This window comes from Zonotrichia leucophrys, chromosome 1A (genome assembly GCF_028769735.1).
Source record: "Zonotrichia leucophrys gambelii isolate GWCS_2022_RI chromosome 1A, RI_Zleu_2.0, whole genome shotgun sequence".
Classification (NCBI taxonomy): Eukaryota; Metazoa; Chordata; class Aves; order Passeriformes; family Passerellidae; genus Zonotrichia; species Zonotrichia leucophrys.
The window spans coordinates 42,518,243-42,530,399 of NC_088170.1; the positions used below are offsets into that span (position 1 = coordinate 42,518,243).

General features: G+C 37.4%; 1 protein-coding gene across 1 annotated transcript in view; it reads right to left on the reverse strand.

The window, feature by feature from the left end:
• Positions 1 to 12,157, reverse strand: part of WASHC4 (WASH complex subunit 4) — a 39,454-nt gene that overhangs the window by 8,739 nt on the left and 18,558 nt on the right. The window contains exons 15-26 of the mRNA XM_064702544.1: positions 11,695 to 11,820; positions 10,235 to 10,342; positions 8,866 to 9,012; positions 8,682 to 8,761; positions 7,144 to 7,249; positions 6,313 to 6,429; positions 5,130 to 5,298; positions 4,841 to 4,995; positions 3,236 to 3,310; positions 2,324 to 2,428; positions 839 to 973; positions 20 to 128 (exon numbers count right to left, since the gene is read on the reverse strand). Of these exons, the coding sequence (XP_064558614.1) occupies positions 20 to 128; positions 839 to 973; positions 2,324 to 2,428; positions 3,236 to 3,310; positions 4,841 to 4,995; positions 5,130 to 5,298; positions 6,313 to 6,429; positions 7,144 to 7,249; positions 8,682 to 8,761; positions 8,866 to 9,012; positions 10,235 to 10,342; positions 11,695 to 11,820 (1,432 nt within the window). The remainder of the gene's footprint in view (positions 1 to 19; positions 129 to 838; positions 974 to 2,323; positions 2,429 to 3,235; positions 3,311 to 4,840; positions 4,996 to 5,129; positions 5,299 to 6,312; positions 6,430 to 7,143; positions 7,250 to 8,681; positions 8,762 to 8,865; positions 9,013 to 10,234; positions 10,343 to 11,694; positions 11,821 to 12,157) is intronic.

Below are 12,157 nucleotides of genomic sequence, written 5' to 3' on the forward strand. Positions count from 1 at the left end.
GTTAGATAGCATTACATACCAATTTGACTTATGAGTTGTCTGAACTGGTCAAGATAGCTCTGGCCATCTGGAGTTATTCCAAGTTTTCTGATGCCACGGTTGAATTTATCTGCTCTTTCAAAGGGATACTAGAAAAAAAATTTTAAATTATTTGTAATAATTACCTCCCTGTAGAAAAAAAGCTTTTCATCACATCAATAAAGTTCTATTTGAAATGTAGTTCTACATCTCATTTACAGCTTTTTTTTTTATAAATTATAGACCTGCTTGTCTGTATTAGTTCCTAAGAGTCATTTTACTAAGTCACTTCTGCAAGTTGACAAGTTAAATAGTTTTACTTTGAAAAAGAAAGTATTCTTAAACAAATAAGCACTGGACATGTAAAGAAGCTAGCAGTCTATTTTAAGAAATACATTGTCTCTCTCATTTTTAAGACAATCTTCTAGGATGGAAAACCTCATTCCCAAATCCTGACATACTAGAATGAGTGCTACATGATCATCATTTTGGATTCCATTCAAGTAAGCTCATTATTCAAAACTGAAAACTATTATGCATGAGTTGAACAAGAAGCAACCTTCAAGAGACTACAACTCCATCAAATCAATATTTAAGCCACTGAAGAGAATGATTTTAGCCAACTCCAGATTTACACAGCAGACAGAATGAAACAAAGCCCTCCTGAATACAGACATTGGTAACACTGCATTTTGCCACAAGAAAAGCTGTCCCTTTGTCTGGGGATACACATTTGAATAACAGCAGGGTTATGGTTTGGTCACATGACAGTAGCACTTCTTTTAGAAAAATACTCTTGAGCCTTCAAAAGCTACTATACCTTGTGATCACTTTGATCTTTGACTTCCCTGAAGAATCTGATGTCTTTGATAAGTCTGGATTTGATATGTTCATCATACATAAACTGGCTAAAAATGTAAAACTTTTTTCTCAAGAACTGGTAAGTGAAATTTACCTTGAAGGCAAGAAGAAAAAAAATGTCAAATCAAAAAAGTTAAAGTAAAACAAAGACATCTAACACCCTGTTTTCACCACATGCCTGAGTAACTTCTAATGCAAGTTCTCAACTTACTTCAATTTCACTGTTTTAAAAGAATAAGGAAAAATGAATAAACATTCTCCTGGAAGGCCTACTCTCTTCCAGGAAAGGACCAAAGAACAAGGTCAGTATTTCAGTTGATCCCCTGCCCTACACAGCCATTAGTTTATCTGGAATACCCTGTAACTGCCCTTTTGAAACAATACAAAGATCAAGTGGAAACAGGCAGACACGATCAACTTCCTCAGTCTGTAGAATCTTCATAACCTCCTGACACAACTTTTTTACTTCCTCAAAAAGTTTTCTAAAGTACTTTCTTATCTCAATACTTCTCATGTCTGCCAAAACAACTTAACGCACCATCACAAGTGAGTAAATCTACATCACCAAAAAATAATGTCTGTAGCAGCATTTTATGAGACAGTCCCCACTGTCCCACTCTCAGAAGAAAAGTGAAAGAAATCATCAAAACTTTTCACTTCAGTAATTTCCACTTCTGAAATAATGACTTGAGAATGGGTTCAATATTTCAACAAATTAATTTTCTTTTTTTTGTTTCCTTATTTGATAGAGCCAGAAGAATAGAAAAAAGGAAACAGCAACAAGGTAGAACTGAAGCAGCAGACTGAAAAGCACTGACCTGAAAACACCTTTGTCACTGTATCCAAATTTGAGAATCCCAGTGACAAATTCCTGCTGTAGCAGACACAATGCACGTCTTTGCATTTACCTTGCAAAGAGGCAAATACCTTTGGCTGGTTAAAATGGCCACCTACACCTCAGACATCATTTAAAGCTTTGTAATAGGAACCCATTTTTCCAACAAGTGATCAGAGGTCTGTAGCTTTATTTTGCAAATTGAAAAGCTGGTATTTCTTAAGCATAACAATTACAAGAAGAACTTCAAAAATCAACATTGCATTTTTTCAAGATTTGCTTTAATAGATACTTTTGCTGCAGTTAAGTGTCAATAAGGAGAAAATCAGGCCATACTGTCCAGAACAATCCAACCAGCACACCTATTTCTCCTTTGATGTGGTTTTAGATTGCTTCCTTAACATATAGGTAACTGGAAGTGATAACACTCAGAACATTGTGATTTGTGCCATATCCAAGAACTCATTTGTTTTATTAATTCATGCAGAACATTATTACTGCATTATTAAATCTGCATAATCAAATAAACTATTAGGAGATGCAAGGAGGAGGTTTTTGTGCACAATCACAAACAAATAACCCAACAGCAGCAGAGCAAAAGATACTCACTGTTGTGTTCATGATTCCTGTTCCGTGAGTTCGAATTGAGTTAGCGATGTGTCGGATATTGATGGTGTTCAAGTGTTTGTTATTACTTGTTCTTTCAATGAAGATCTGGGAGGCAGGGAGGGAAAATAAACTTAAGTACTCAAAATTGGTTCTGTGATAAATTATTGATCAAAATAGCCCATATCCTGAGAGCAGCTGATAACTGGTGATTAGGGAAAGAACCAAGAAAATCCAGCATGGATACAATGAACTTTATTTAGTCAGTTCTTCCAACTTCAACACAGCATTGATTCAACAATTCTAAGGCAAATGTTGCACTAAAGACTCCCATATCTGAGATTATATCCTACATTAAGTGGTCTAAATTCTTTTGGCATCTGTTTGCACTTTTGACCCCACATATACCACAGCAATGAGTTCCACTACTGAATTTTAAGCTACGAAAAAAGGTACTTATTTTCTTTCAGGAAGTTGCTCATTTTTGTAATGCGCACCTCATTCTCACACTGTGAGAAACCCCAAAGGTTTGTTCCCTGTCCATGTTCTCCATGTCATTCACCGCTTCATCTCTCCAATAAGCCATTTTCAGATACACATTTTTCAAGCTCAAAAATCATAACATACTTAGTATGTTCTTATAGAGCAGCCAATTATCCTTGCTGTCATCTGGCTTCCCTGGAAAATTGACATGCAGTGATCCTACTGGCAACACATTTCTAAAATATGCTACACAACATTCTCCAAAACCAAGCCATAGCATCACCCAAGATGTTTTTCTAGAGCACCACTACTATTTTATAGCCTCTCACTACGCATGTTCAGCCTGGGTGTTTTTACGCGTACTACACTCTGCATTTCACAATCCCTTCAAACTGGAGCCAAATGCCAGGAAAAGTATGGGATATACCTTACCTGATTATTCAAATTGTAGAGGTAGCGGGATACAAAAACATGAATATTTCTCATTATTTCCAAAACATCCAGACCCTGAAACAATATTATTTATTGAGAATTACTATGACAAGACTTCTCAAGACCTCCTGACACACCGAACCACTAAGGTGCAGAAATACTATTTATGCAGTTATTTGAGGTATTTTAGAAAGCAGTGTCTTTCTTTGCAAAATGAAGAACCTCTTAACAATTTTTGTTTGGTGTCTGAAAGATAACACTTAGAGGAGAAAAAAGCAGCTCAGCCCATGTTTTAATATTTGCACTCCTGCCTGGCTTTTTCCAGATTCTCCTGAAAGTAAGGAATTCTCCAGCCTATTCCACAAGGTGGAATTAAACAATAAAAAATTAAAAATTGAGATGTATCTGTTTTCACATTCTAAAATATAAAATCTTGCCTTAGAGATTCCTACAGACATATAGATGTCTACAGAGAAATAAGCAACTAGCTAATTATCAGTACTGCTGACCCAGCCTGTAAAAAATACTGAAGTTTGCTATTTACCAGTATAAATTTTACAACTGTTTACACTATTTCCCCTAAGGAGTCCTTTAATTATCATTGTGCCTAGAGATGATGCTATTTAATTTATATACCCTGTTTCCAGTTGTGCCAGGGATTTCATTGCGCTTTTGAGGCTGGGGGTTTTTGAAGTATGAGGTGTCTTTGTTGTGAAGTAAAGTTCATACCACAATCCATGTCATGAAACCAATTTGTTAAATTGTTTAGTTCTTTTAACAATGTGCTGATCAAATATGGCCAAGAGAAAACCAAAGCTGGAAACAGAAACTGATCTACAGCACTTCTGTGCCAAAAAAACAGCTCAAGTTCTTAGTTCTATGCAGTCTTTCAACTTAGGAAGACACAGCCATTATGAACATCAGAAAAAAAGGGGCTGTGTCTCTAAGAGCCTTCACCGATGTGCTAACCTAAATGAGGGAAAGAAGCAGACTGTCAAAAAATGTCCAAGATCTTATAACTCCAGAAGGAAAGTCTCCAGAACTATGCAATATGTAGACCCTGTAACAGTGAAAATCTTCACCACTAACTTGATGACTCCACAACTTTATTCTGAATGTCACCATGTGTAACAGCTTTTAGGAGGCTCTAAATCACTCTCCTAGAATCTAACTCACAGGTGTCCCAAAGTCTTCCATCTCCAGCCTGTGAAATAATTTCTCTTGATGATCACTAAGCAAAAGCTAGCAATAAACCAGGGAGAAAGACCCATCACTCAAAGGTCATTCCAGACTTGTAACAGCTGTCTTGGCAGTTTGCCAAACTGTTGACACTGAATTTTCAAGAACACTGTCTCTGGCTTTGCATACTCAATTCATTTCATTACATTTCATTAAAAAATGAAAAATTCAAGTCCAACATAACATTAATGAATATCAGTGTGATCTCCAAAGGCAGATACAGATGCTGCCTCACAATTCAACCAGAAATTAAAGGTCACTTTTTCCAAACAGTTCTCTGCTCTCAGATACTTTCATTTCAGTGATTCAGTCCTATGACAGTGGAATGGTGGTTTAAATTCTATTCCTGCCCTGTGGGCACTGTACCTGCTCCAGAGTCTGGCTGGGAAGATGAGCCTCAGTCATACTTAAACCATAGCGCTGGGTTGCCAAATTTCTCATCTCGCTGTAGGTGGCCCAATCGTGAAGTGCTACAGTTGTTAAGTTGTAGAAGGTCTTGTCCAAATAATGAGTTACATAAGCTGTGAACACGAAGGATGAACTAAAATAATGCTATCTATTTAGTTAGGAAAGTGTGTAAAGAAGTGAAAAGATAGACAAAGCCAAAGTATAAGAGATGAAAATAATAGAACCAAGCAAATGCTTAACTCCTTACCTTTTATGTCAATGAACCGATTGAAAAAGCGTATTGGGTTCAGAAAGAAGAAGTGAGCCAGGTCCTTCATGCCAGCTCTGAAGGGGTTTCTGTCATCTAGCTTCAGGTGAGTGTGAACTGATAAGCGCAGGTCCTTTTCTATCTCTTTACACAATTTGTCCAGCAAGTGCTATTCAAAAAAGTTAAAAAAAAAAAAAACAAAAGGAAAACCCACCAAAACACCAAACAAACAACACACACACAAAAAAAGTCATGTTCAGTGTCCACTTACAATGTTAGAAGAATCAACATTTCTCTCCACAGATATGTGTAAGACTGATTAAACTAGTGAAGAAAGCTTTGCTTTGGGAAGGCCACACCAGTCAAAGTGAATAAATACTTGGGAACCAGAAAGATACTGATTTCCTGTGTTCTTGTTCTAGTACAAATAGCAAGAAAAAGCTACCCAGCTCAGAAAACATAAAGGTTTACCTACCTAATGTAATTTTTTACATGCTTAAAACTTCCACATGCAAGTTTAACACAACTCAAGTATTCTCACTTCTCATTTTAAGGGGAACTAAGCTTAGGGCTATCTATCTAAATAGTAAGAACAAATTCAGTGAGGAAGAGTCTTGCAATAAGAAATTTGGTCTGATTTTCTGAATAATATGTAATGTTTTGTCTTGAACTAGTCAAATAAAAAGCATATTTCAAAGGTTAAAAACTAAGACTTGGGAAATCCAAATTTGCATTTTCTTTGTCAAATCTCCTTCATAATTCTTGATAATAATTCACTCAAGAGGGCATCTGTATTTGCAGACCCTTCACTACTAAAAGCCATGCATGGAAACTAAGAACAGTAGCATTGATTTTAGGCATTCATCCAAACAGAAGCTAATCTGAAACAAAAGCACTCCTCTGTCTGCACAGTCAAATCTATAACTGAGGTTTTGTAAATTTACATAATTCAGAGTGCAGTATTTTCATGTTCCCAGCCAACACAGATACCATTAAGCATGAGTCTTAAATAATCAAAATTGTCAGTCAAACCAAACACTTTCCTATTTATTAAAACACTTCACACCAAAGTTCTCTGTGCTATTTTTACAGATCACATCAGATTTGCTACAATAGATGCTAATCAGAGCTAAAGATATTTCAAGCACAGTGGTGTGTTTAATTCCCAACCACAAAAAATTACCTCATTGAGCACTTCCATGATTTCTTTGTCATAGCATTCCAGAAGCACCTCATAAGATTCCAAGTGTCTTGCATACAACATAGCAGGTACACAGTCCCGTAGTGCACTAAACATATACTTATTAAAAAACACATATTATTAACAGACAGATACGTCACCAGCACCTCAAACAGAGTTGAAAGGTATCAAAAATCAGAACCACTAGTCTTCCCATTTTCATTAAAAACTGACTTCATAAAGCCTACTGAAGTGTCCTGTACTTAATCTGAAGTATTATTTGCTACTGACTGGAAGATCCTAATTATTAGCTATTTCATCAGAAATTATTTGCACTTTATTCATTTCAGTACTATACAACCCTGCAACAGACATTTGATTTTTATCAGGATTATCATGCCAAAGCCTGATTCACATCTGCAGAAAGCACACATTACTTCAACATGAGGAGAAGAGATGAGGGGTGGAAAAAACTACAGAACAACTATCTAACACAGAACCCCTGAACACAGTGATAAATACTTTAGAAATATGTAACCACAAAGAGGAACAAAGACTTTTAATGTTCAAGTCTAGCTGGTGTTCATTTCAAATTAAAATGAAGAGAGAAACAAAGAGACAGACACAGAGTCAACAATAGCAACCCGAGATTTTTAAAGAAATCTAATAGATTTAGAACAAATATTGCTTCTATATCCTCCTGGATGAGAAGAAATGTCTGAGTCAGTAGTAGTCAGGGATCTGCTTTTTGAGCTCTTCATTTAAGAGCTTCAGTTTGAGGTTTATCATTTATTCATCTGAATCTGTCACAACAATTTTAACATTATTACTCACATGTAGTCTAGCAGAATCCACTGCATTTTCATAGACATCATCTAAATAGATTGGAAAGACAGCTCGATGCCAGTATAAGAAACAACAGTCACATTGTGCTCGAACTCTGGAATAAAAGTTTAATTGTTAGACACAGATTTGGAAGAAACCATTCTTCAAACACAATGAGTGTGTTTAAACTAAAGACAAGTGCATTTCAAGCCTAAGTTTTACACCAGCACTTTAATGTTCCAGAAGCACTGACCATCAGAAGAAAGTTCTTTATTAAAGAACTTTTTATTTCCACTAGCCTATTTATAAATCAAAGGTACTTGCTTTTGAGAAAAAGTTAACTCAGTTTCTGAAAGACTTAAATCTTACATTACAGCAAATTTCTAAATAACTGTTTTCTTACTACATGCAATTAATAGCCTAGAGATCAAACATATTTTCTAAATTTCTCCTGTATGTCAAAGGAGAAACAGTCCTCTCCTGATAAATTCCTGGGATAAATGCAGACAGGTTGTATCTCATAAGTTGACCACTAAGAGAGCCCTTATTGGCCTTACCCCAGGCAGAGCACGAGCCCGGGATCCCTGTCCCCAGGGGCACAGAGTGCCAGAAGCTAGCTTGCTTAGACCAAGACGCCGCGGGTCAAACTGCCAGCAAGCAGGGTGAGATTCAGCTCTTGTAGTGATTAGCCAGCTCATAAGATTTCAGCTTGCTGCTGGGTAAGTTTGCCCTTGGCTCGAGGCTCCAGCAGATGGAGAGAGATGAGAAGGAAGAAGACGCCAGCTATTACACGAAGATGGCTTTATTTGGGGAGTCCATGAATCTCAGAATCTCAGCTCTTCTTCTTCTTCTTCTAAGTTAGTAGGGGTACAGTATGCTACTTTTATAGCCTTGGCCAGAATCCAAGCTTGACCAATGGCAAAGGGTTAGAGGGACCATAAAGTGACCAATACAAGCTTTTTCCTTAAAAGGGTATAAAGATAGGCTCTGAGTCAGGGGGTCAGGAACTTCTCTGCTGCTGTGTCAGCATTCCTATTGTTAAATCCTCCATGGTGCCTTTGCTAAACCTGTGGGGTTTGCTACAAACCAGTAAAGGTGTTTGTCTCTCCCCTAAAAACGGCATGGAACCCAGATATTCACCTGGCTTACAAATGGCCAGCATGATGTAACTTGAGTGTGCACAGAAACTACAGCAGCAGTAAAACATAGTTCACATGTAAACTAGCAGCCCAATCTCCCAAACAGACTGATACTAACTCAGAAATTTTGGGGTTGGGTTAATGGGAACACTTCAGATTATCATAAAACAAAGTCATCCAAGAAAGTCACGGAATTTCTAAACAATCAACAACCAGGTGAAATATAACTTGCACAAAGACACGTGAGCTTCTGGCTTAACTCTGTAATTCTTTCTGTTCATTTCTGGTCTAAAAAACATGCAAAAATCACCACCAGCATGAAGAGACCAGATTTTATTATTCACACAGTGAGGATCCACCTTCCCCAAGACACTATGCTACCTTCTATATACTGCTGTCACTGCTTACCTCTCTGTAAGTTCACTGATCAAGTCCAGTTTTTTCAGAACTAACTGAAGGGGAATAAGTTCTTCATCTTTAAATGTTTTCTGTAGAAATGAAGGAAAAAAAACCACATGAGATCACAAGCTGATACTTTTTCATAAGACACTCCACCAAACAAACGAAGGGCTGGCACAATGATGGCACGTACCATCTGTGTTCCCACACTCAGTGCAAGGGAAACAATCAGTCGCCTCTGTTTTGTGCTTGGCCCATTGAGGGTGTTCTCAGCCAACACCAAAGCAGAGAGGACATCCAGGCGCTGCTCACTGTACTTTCTATCAGAAATCACCCTTTTCTTGATGACAAAAAGACAGAAATTCAGAGAAAAGTTACCTAAGCCTACAGGCAACAGCTTACTACTACTTCCCAAAGCTTGTGGACTAGTCATAAATTGAAAATAAAAATATATTTTGTGAACAGAGTTAACTGAATCCAAATTCACTTACTCTGCCAATTCAGTGATATCACCTGTCTATACTCTTGGAATATGTGCAGCCAACATGAACACAGGTTAAGTCATACTAATGGATCCTTCTATTTACCAATTTGCCTTTTAACATATTTTCTGATAAGCAGTCAAAATATCAAGACCTGTTCACACAAGTGTTTAATATTCTTCAGTGCAAAAGTTTTAACATATTTTTCTTAATTTAAAAATAATTGCAACGTAATTACAGCTATAATTTGAAGTGTTTATGAAAGATATATACATATACACGAAGCGTTTGAAGATATACAATTTTTCTTAGTGACTTTGAAGTTTGGAAACTCCTCAGTTCAATTTATATATCTGTATATAAATTTTTCTAGATACAACTATTTTTTTGCTTACCCTAGAAAATACAGAGATGCCAGATACATAAATTGAGATTACAGTCAAATAAAAAAGAAATTTCATAGCTGCACCAGTAACAATAGCACATATCCTTTGTAACTCTGCTAGTGAATGTGATGAAAGAATAAAACCAATGAGTAATACATCAGAACAGGCATGCTAAAGTCTCATTTTTCCCTTCGACCTGAATTATGAAATTGAAAGTTTGACAAGCAAAAGAAATTATTTTATTCCACAGTGAAACAGAATTTATGCCCACAGTAGGCTGCTGTAAGCCATCACATACTGCTATTTTGCCAAAAAGACAAAGATTTAAGTAACAGCCTGTTTGCTTAGCCCAGCAACAGACTGCTTTATCAATGTGCATCAGAAAAGATATAAGCAGAGGTCAGCTTGTGAAAACTCACAAGAAATAAAATCTAGAAAGAACAAAAGAAGATAACAAGAGATGCGGCAGCTTAGAGGAAGAGGGGAACCATTTTTTAGTCAAAAACCAGGTAATCATCTATGCTGTACAGTTTTCTAGGAAAAAGCTTGGAATGACTGGAAAGCTTATATATCTCTGGATTATGATAGAGCATTACACTACACATGTAGAAAAAATACAAAACCCACTTTAAATTAAACTTAATAGTTTTAAAAATACTTAGGGAGATTAATTATTAGAAGTTTGATTACATACCTTGGCCACAGAGATAGAGAGAAGAGCCTGATACTGCAGATGCTGAGTGATGTGCGTCACAGAGTCTGCCACAACCATGCTTCTTCGGTAAAACATATATTCTATTGCCTGAAGTCAATCCCAAAACACATTAGCTCATGTAGCTACCAAAATTGCTGCCTTAGGAATCTGGCTTTATGCTGTGTAACTCATCCACACTGCAAATACAGACTCTTTCAATTTTGTAACGTGCTGTTACTAGCAGTTACAATTAACCCTTAGAAACCAAGAAAATAAAACTATTTTAGAGCATTAAAAAGTTTCAGTTGTGCTGAATTAAGTTTTGTTTTTCAAATTAAGCTGATTTAAGCTGAATTAAGCTGATTTAAGTTTTGGTTTTTTGGTTTTGGATTTTTTTTCTGTTTTGTTCACCACTGCTTTCTGAAGTTATCATGAAAAAGAGTATCTTCTTTTTGGAAAAACTACCAGGAGAAACATGAAGTGCCACATCTGGGGAGGAACAATCTCTCATACACGAGTATATACCAGGAATCACCCAACTGGAAAGCAGCTTGGAAGGAAAGAACCTGGGGGGTCCTGGTGAACAGCAGGTAGAGTGCAAGGCAACAATGTGCCCTTGTCCCAAAGAAGGCCAACGGTAGCTTTGGCTCCACTGGACAACACTTTGCTGGCAGCTCGAAGGAGGTGACCCTTCCCCCTGTGCAGCACTCGTGAGGCCACATCTGGAGTCCTGGGTCCAGTTCTTGGCTCCTCAGTACAAGAGAGACATGGACACACTGGAGAGAGTCGAGCCAAGGGCCATGAAGGTAATTCACAGACTGGAGCACCTCAAATGTGAGGAAAGGCTGGGAGAGCTGGGACTGTTCAGCCAGAGAAGAAAAGACTTGGAGGGGGATCTTGCCATTGTACATAAATACCTGGAGGGAGGGTGCAAAGAAGATGGAGCCAGGCTCTTGTCAGATGTGCCCAGTGACAGAACAAGGGGCAATGAGCACAAACTGAAAAACAGGAGTTTCCCTCTGAACATCAGAAAACACTTTCTTACTATGAGGATAACCAAGCACTGTCACAGTCTGATTGGCCAGAAAGGTTGTGGAGTCTCCACCTTTGCAGATATTCAAAAGTCACCTGGACACAGTTCTGGACAACTGGCTCTACATGTCTCTGCTTGAGAAGGGATAGGCTGGACCAATGATCTCCAGAGATACCTTCCAACCTCAAACATTCTGTGACATCAACTAAGGAAGTCAGTTAGAAGCTATGGAAAAAAACCAACCAAACAAACAAACCAACTCAGTCCTAGCCTCCCTAATCTATTCTCTAACCAAACCACTCTCAAACAAGAGGTCATGCATGCAAAAACACTTCTCATCACAGTTTCTATTTTTTAATATGGGATGTTTGGTCAATGTTCTCTGTATTTCCTACATGAAAGAAGTAATTTTCATCCAGTGACCTACCTTCAGAAGCTCCACAAGTCTGCACAAGGCTTTTACTGAGGTTTTGGTCATAGGTTTTTGCATTGACATGTAAAGATTCATTGTTGTTTTAATGATGTTGCTAAGACTGTATGCATAAAGAAAACCCTAAAAATAAAATGAATACAAGGGGAAGAAAAATTAAAAATCAGTTTTTCCACATGTCAATAAAGTAAGTGCCCTCTGTTCCGTTCCATACATGACAGCTAATCTTTGCCTTTGCACAACAGAGAGCCTGGGATACCAAAGCTGAATGAGACCATTTTATTAGCATACACCATGAAACTGCCTATGACTCATTAGATCATCTGATTAACATCTTCTAAAGCCATTCCAATTAAACACAGTTTAGTGAGTCAAATAATCACAGAGCCTCAAAGGTTTAATAGCTTCAGTCTATTGTAAACCAACCCATCAAACAATTTCCATCTGCCTAAGAAATATC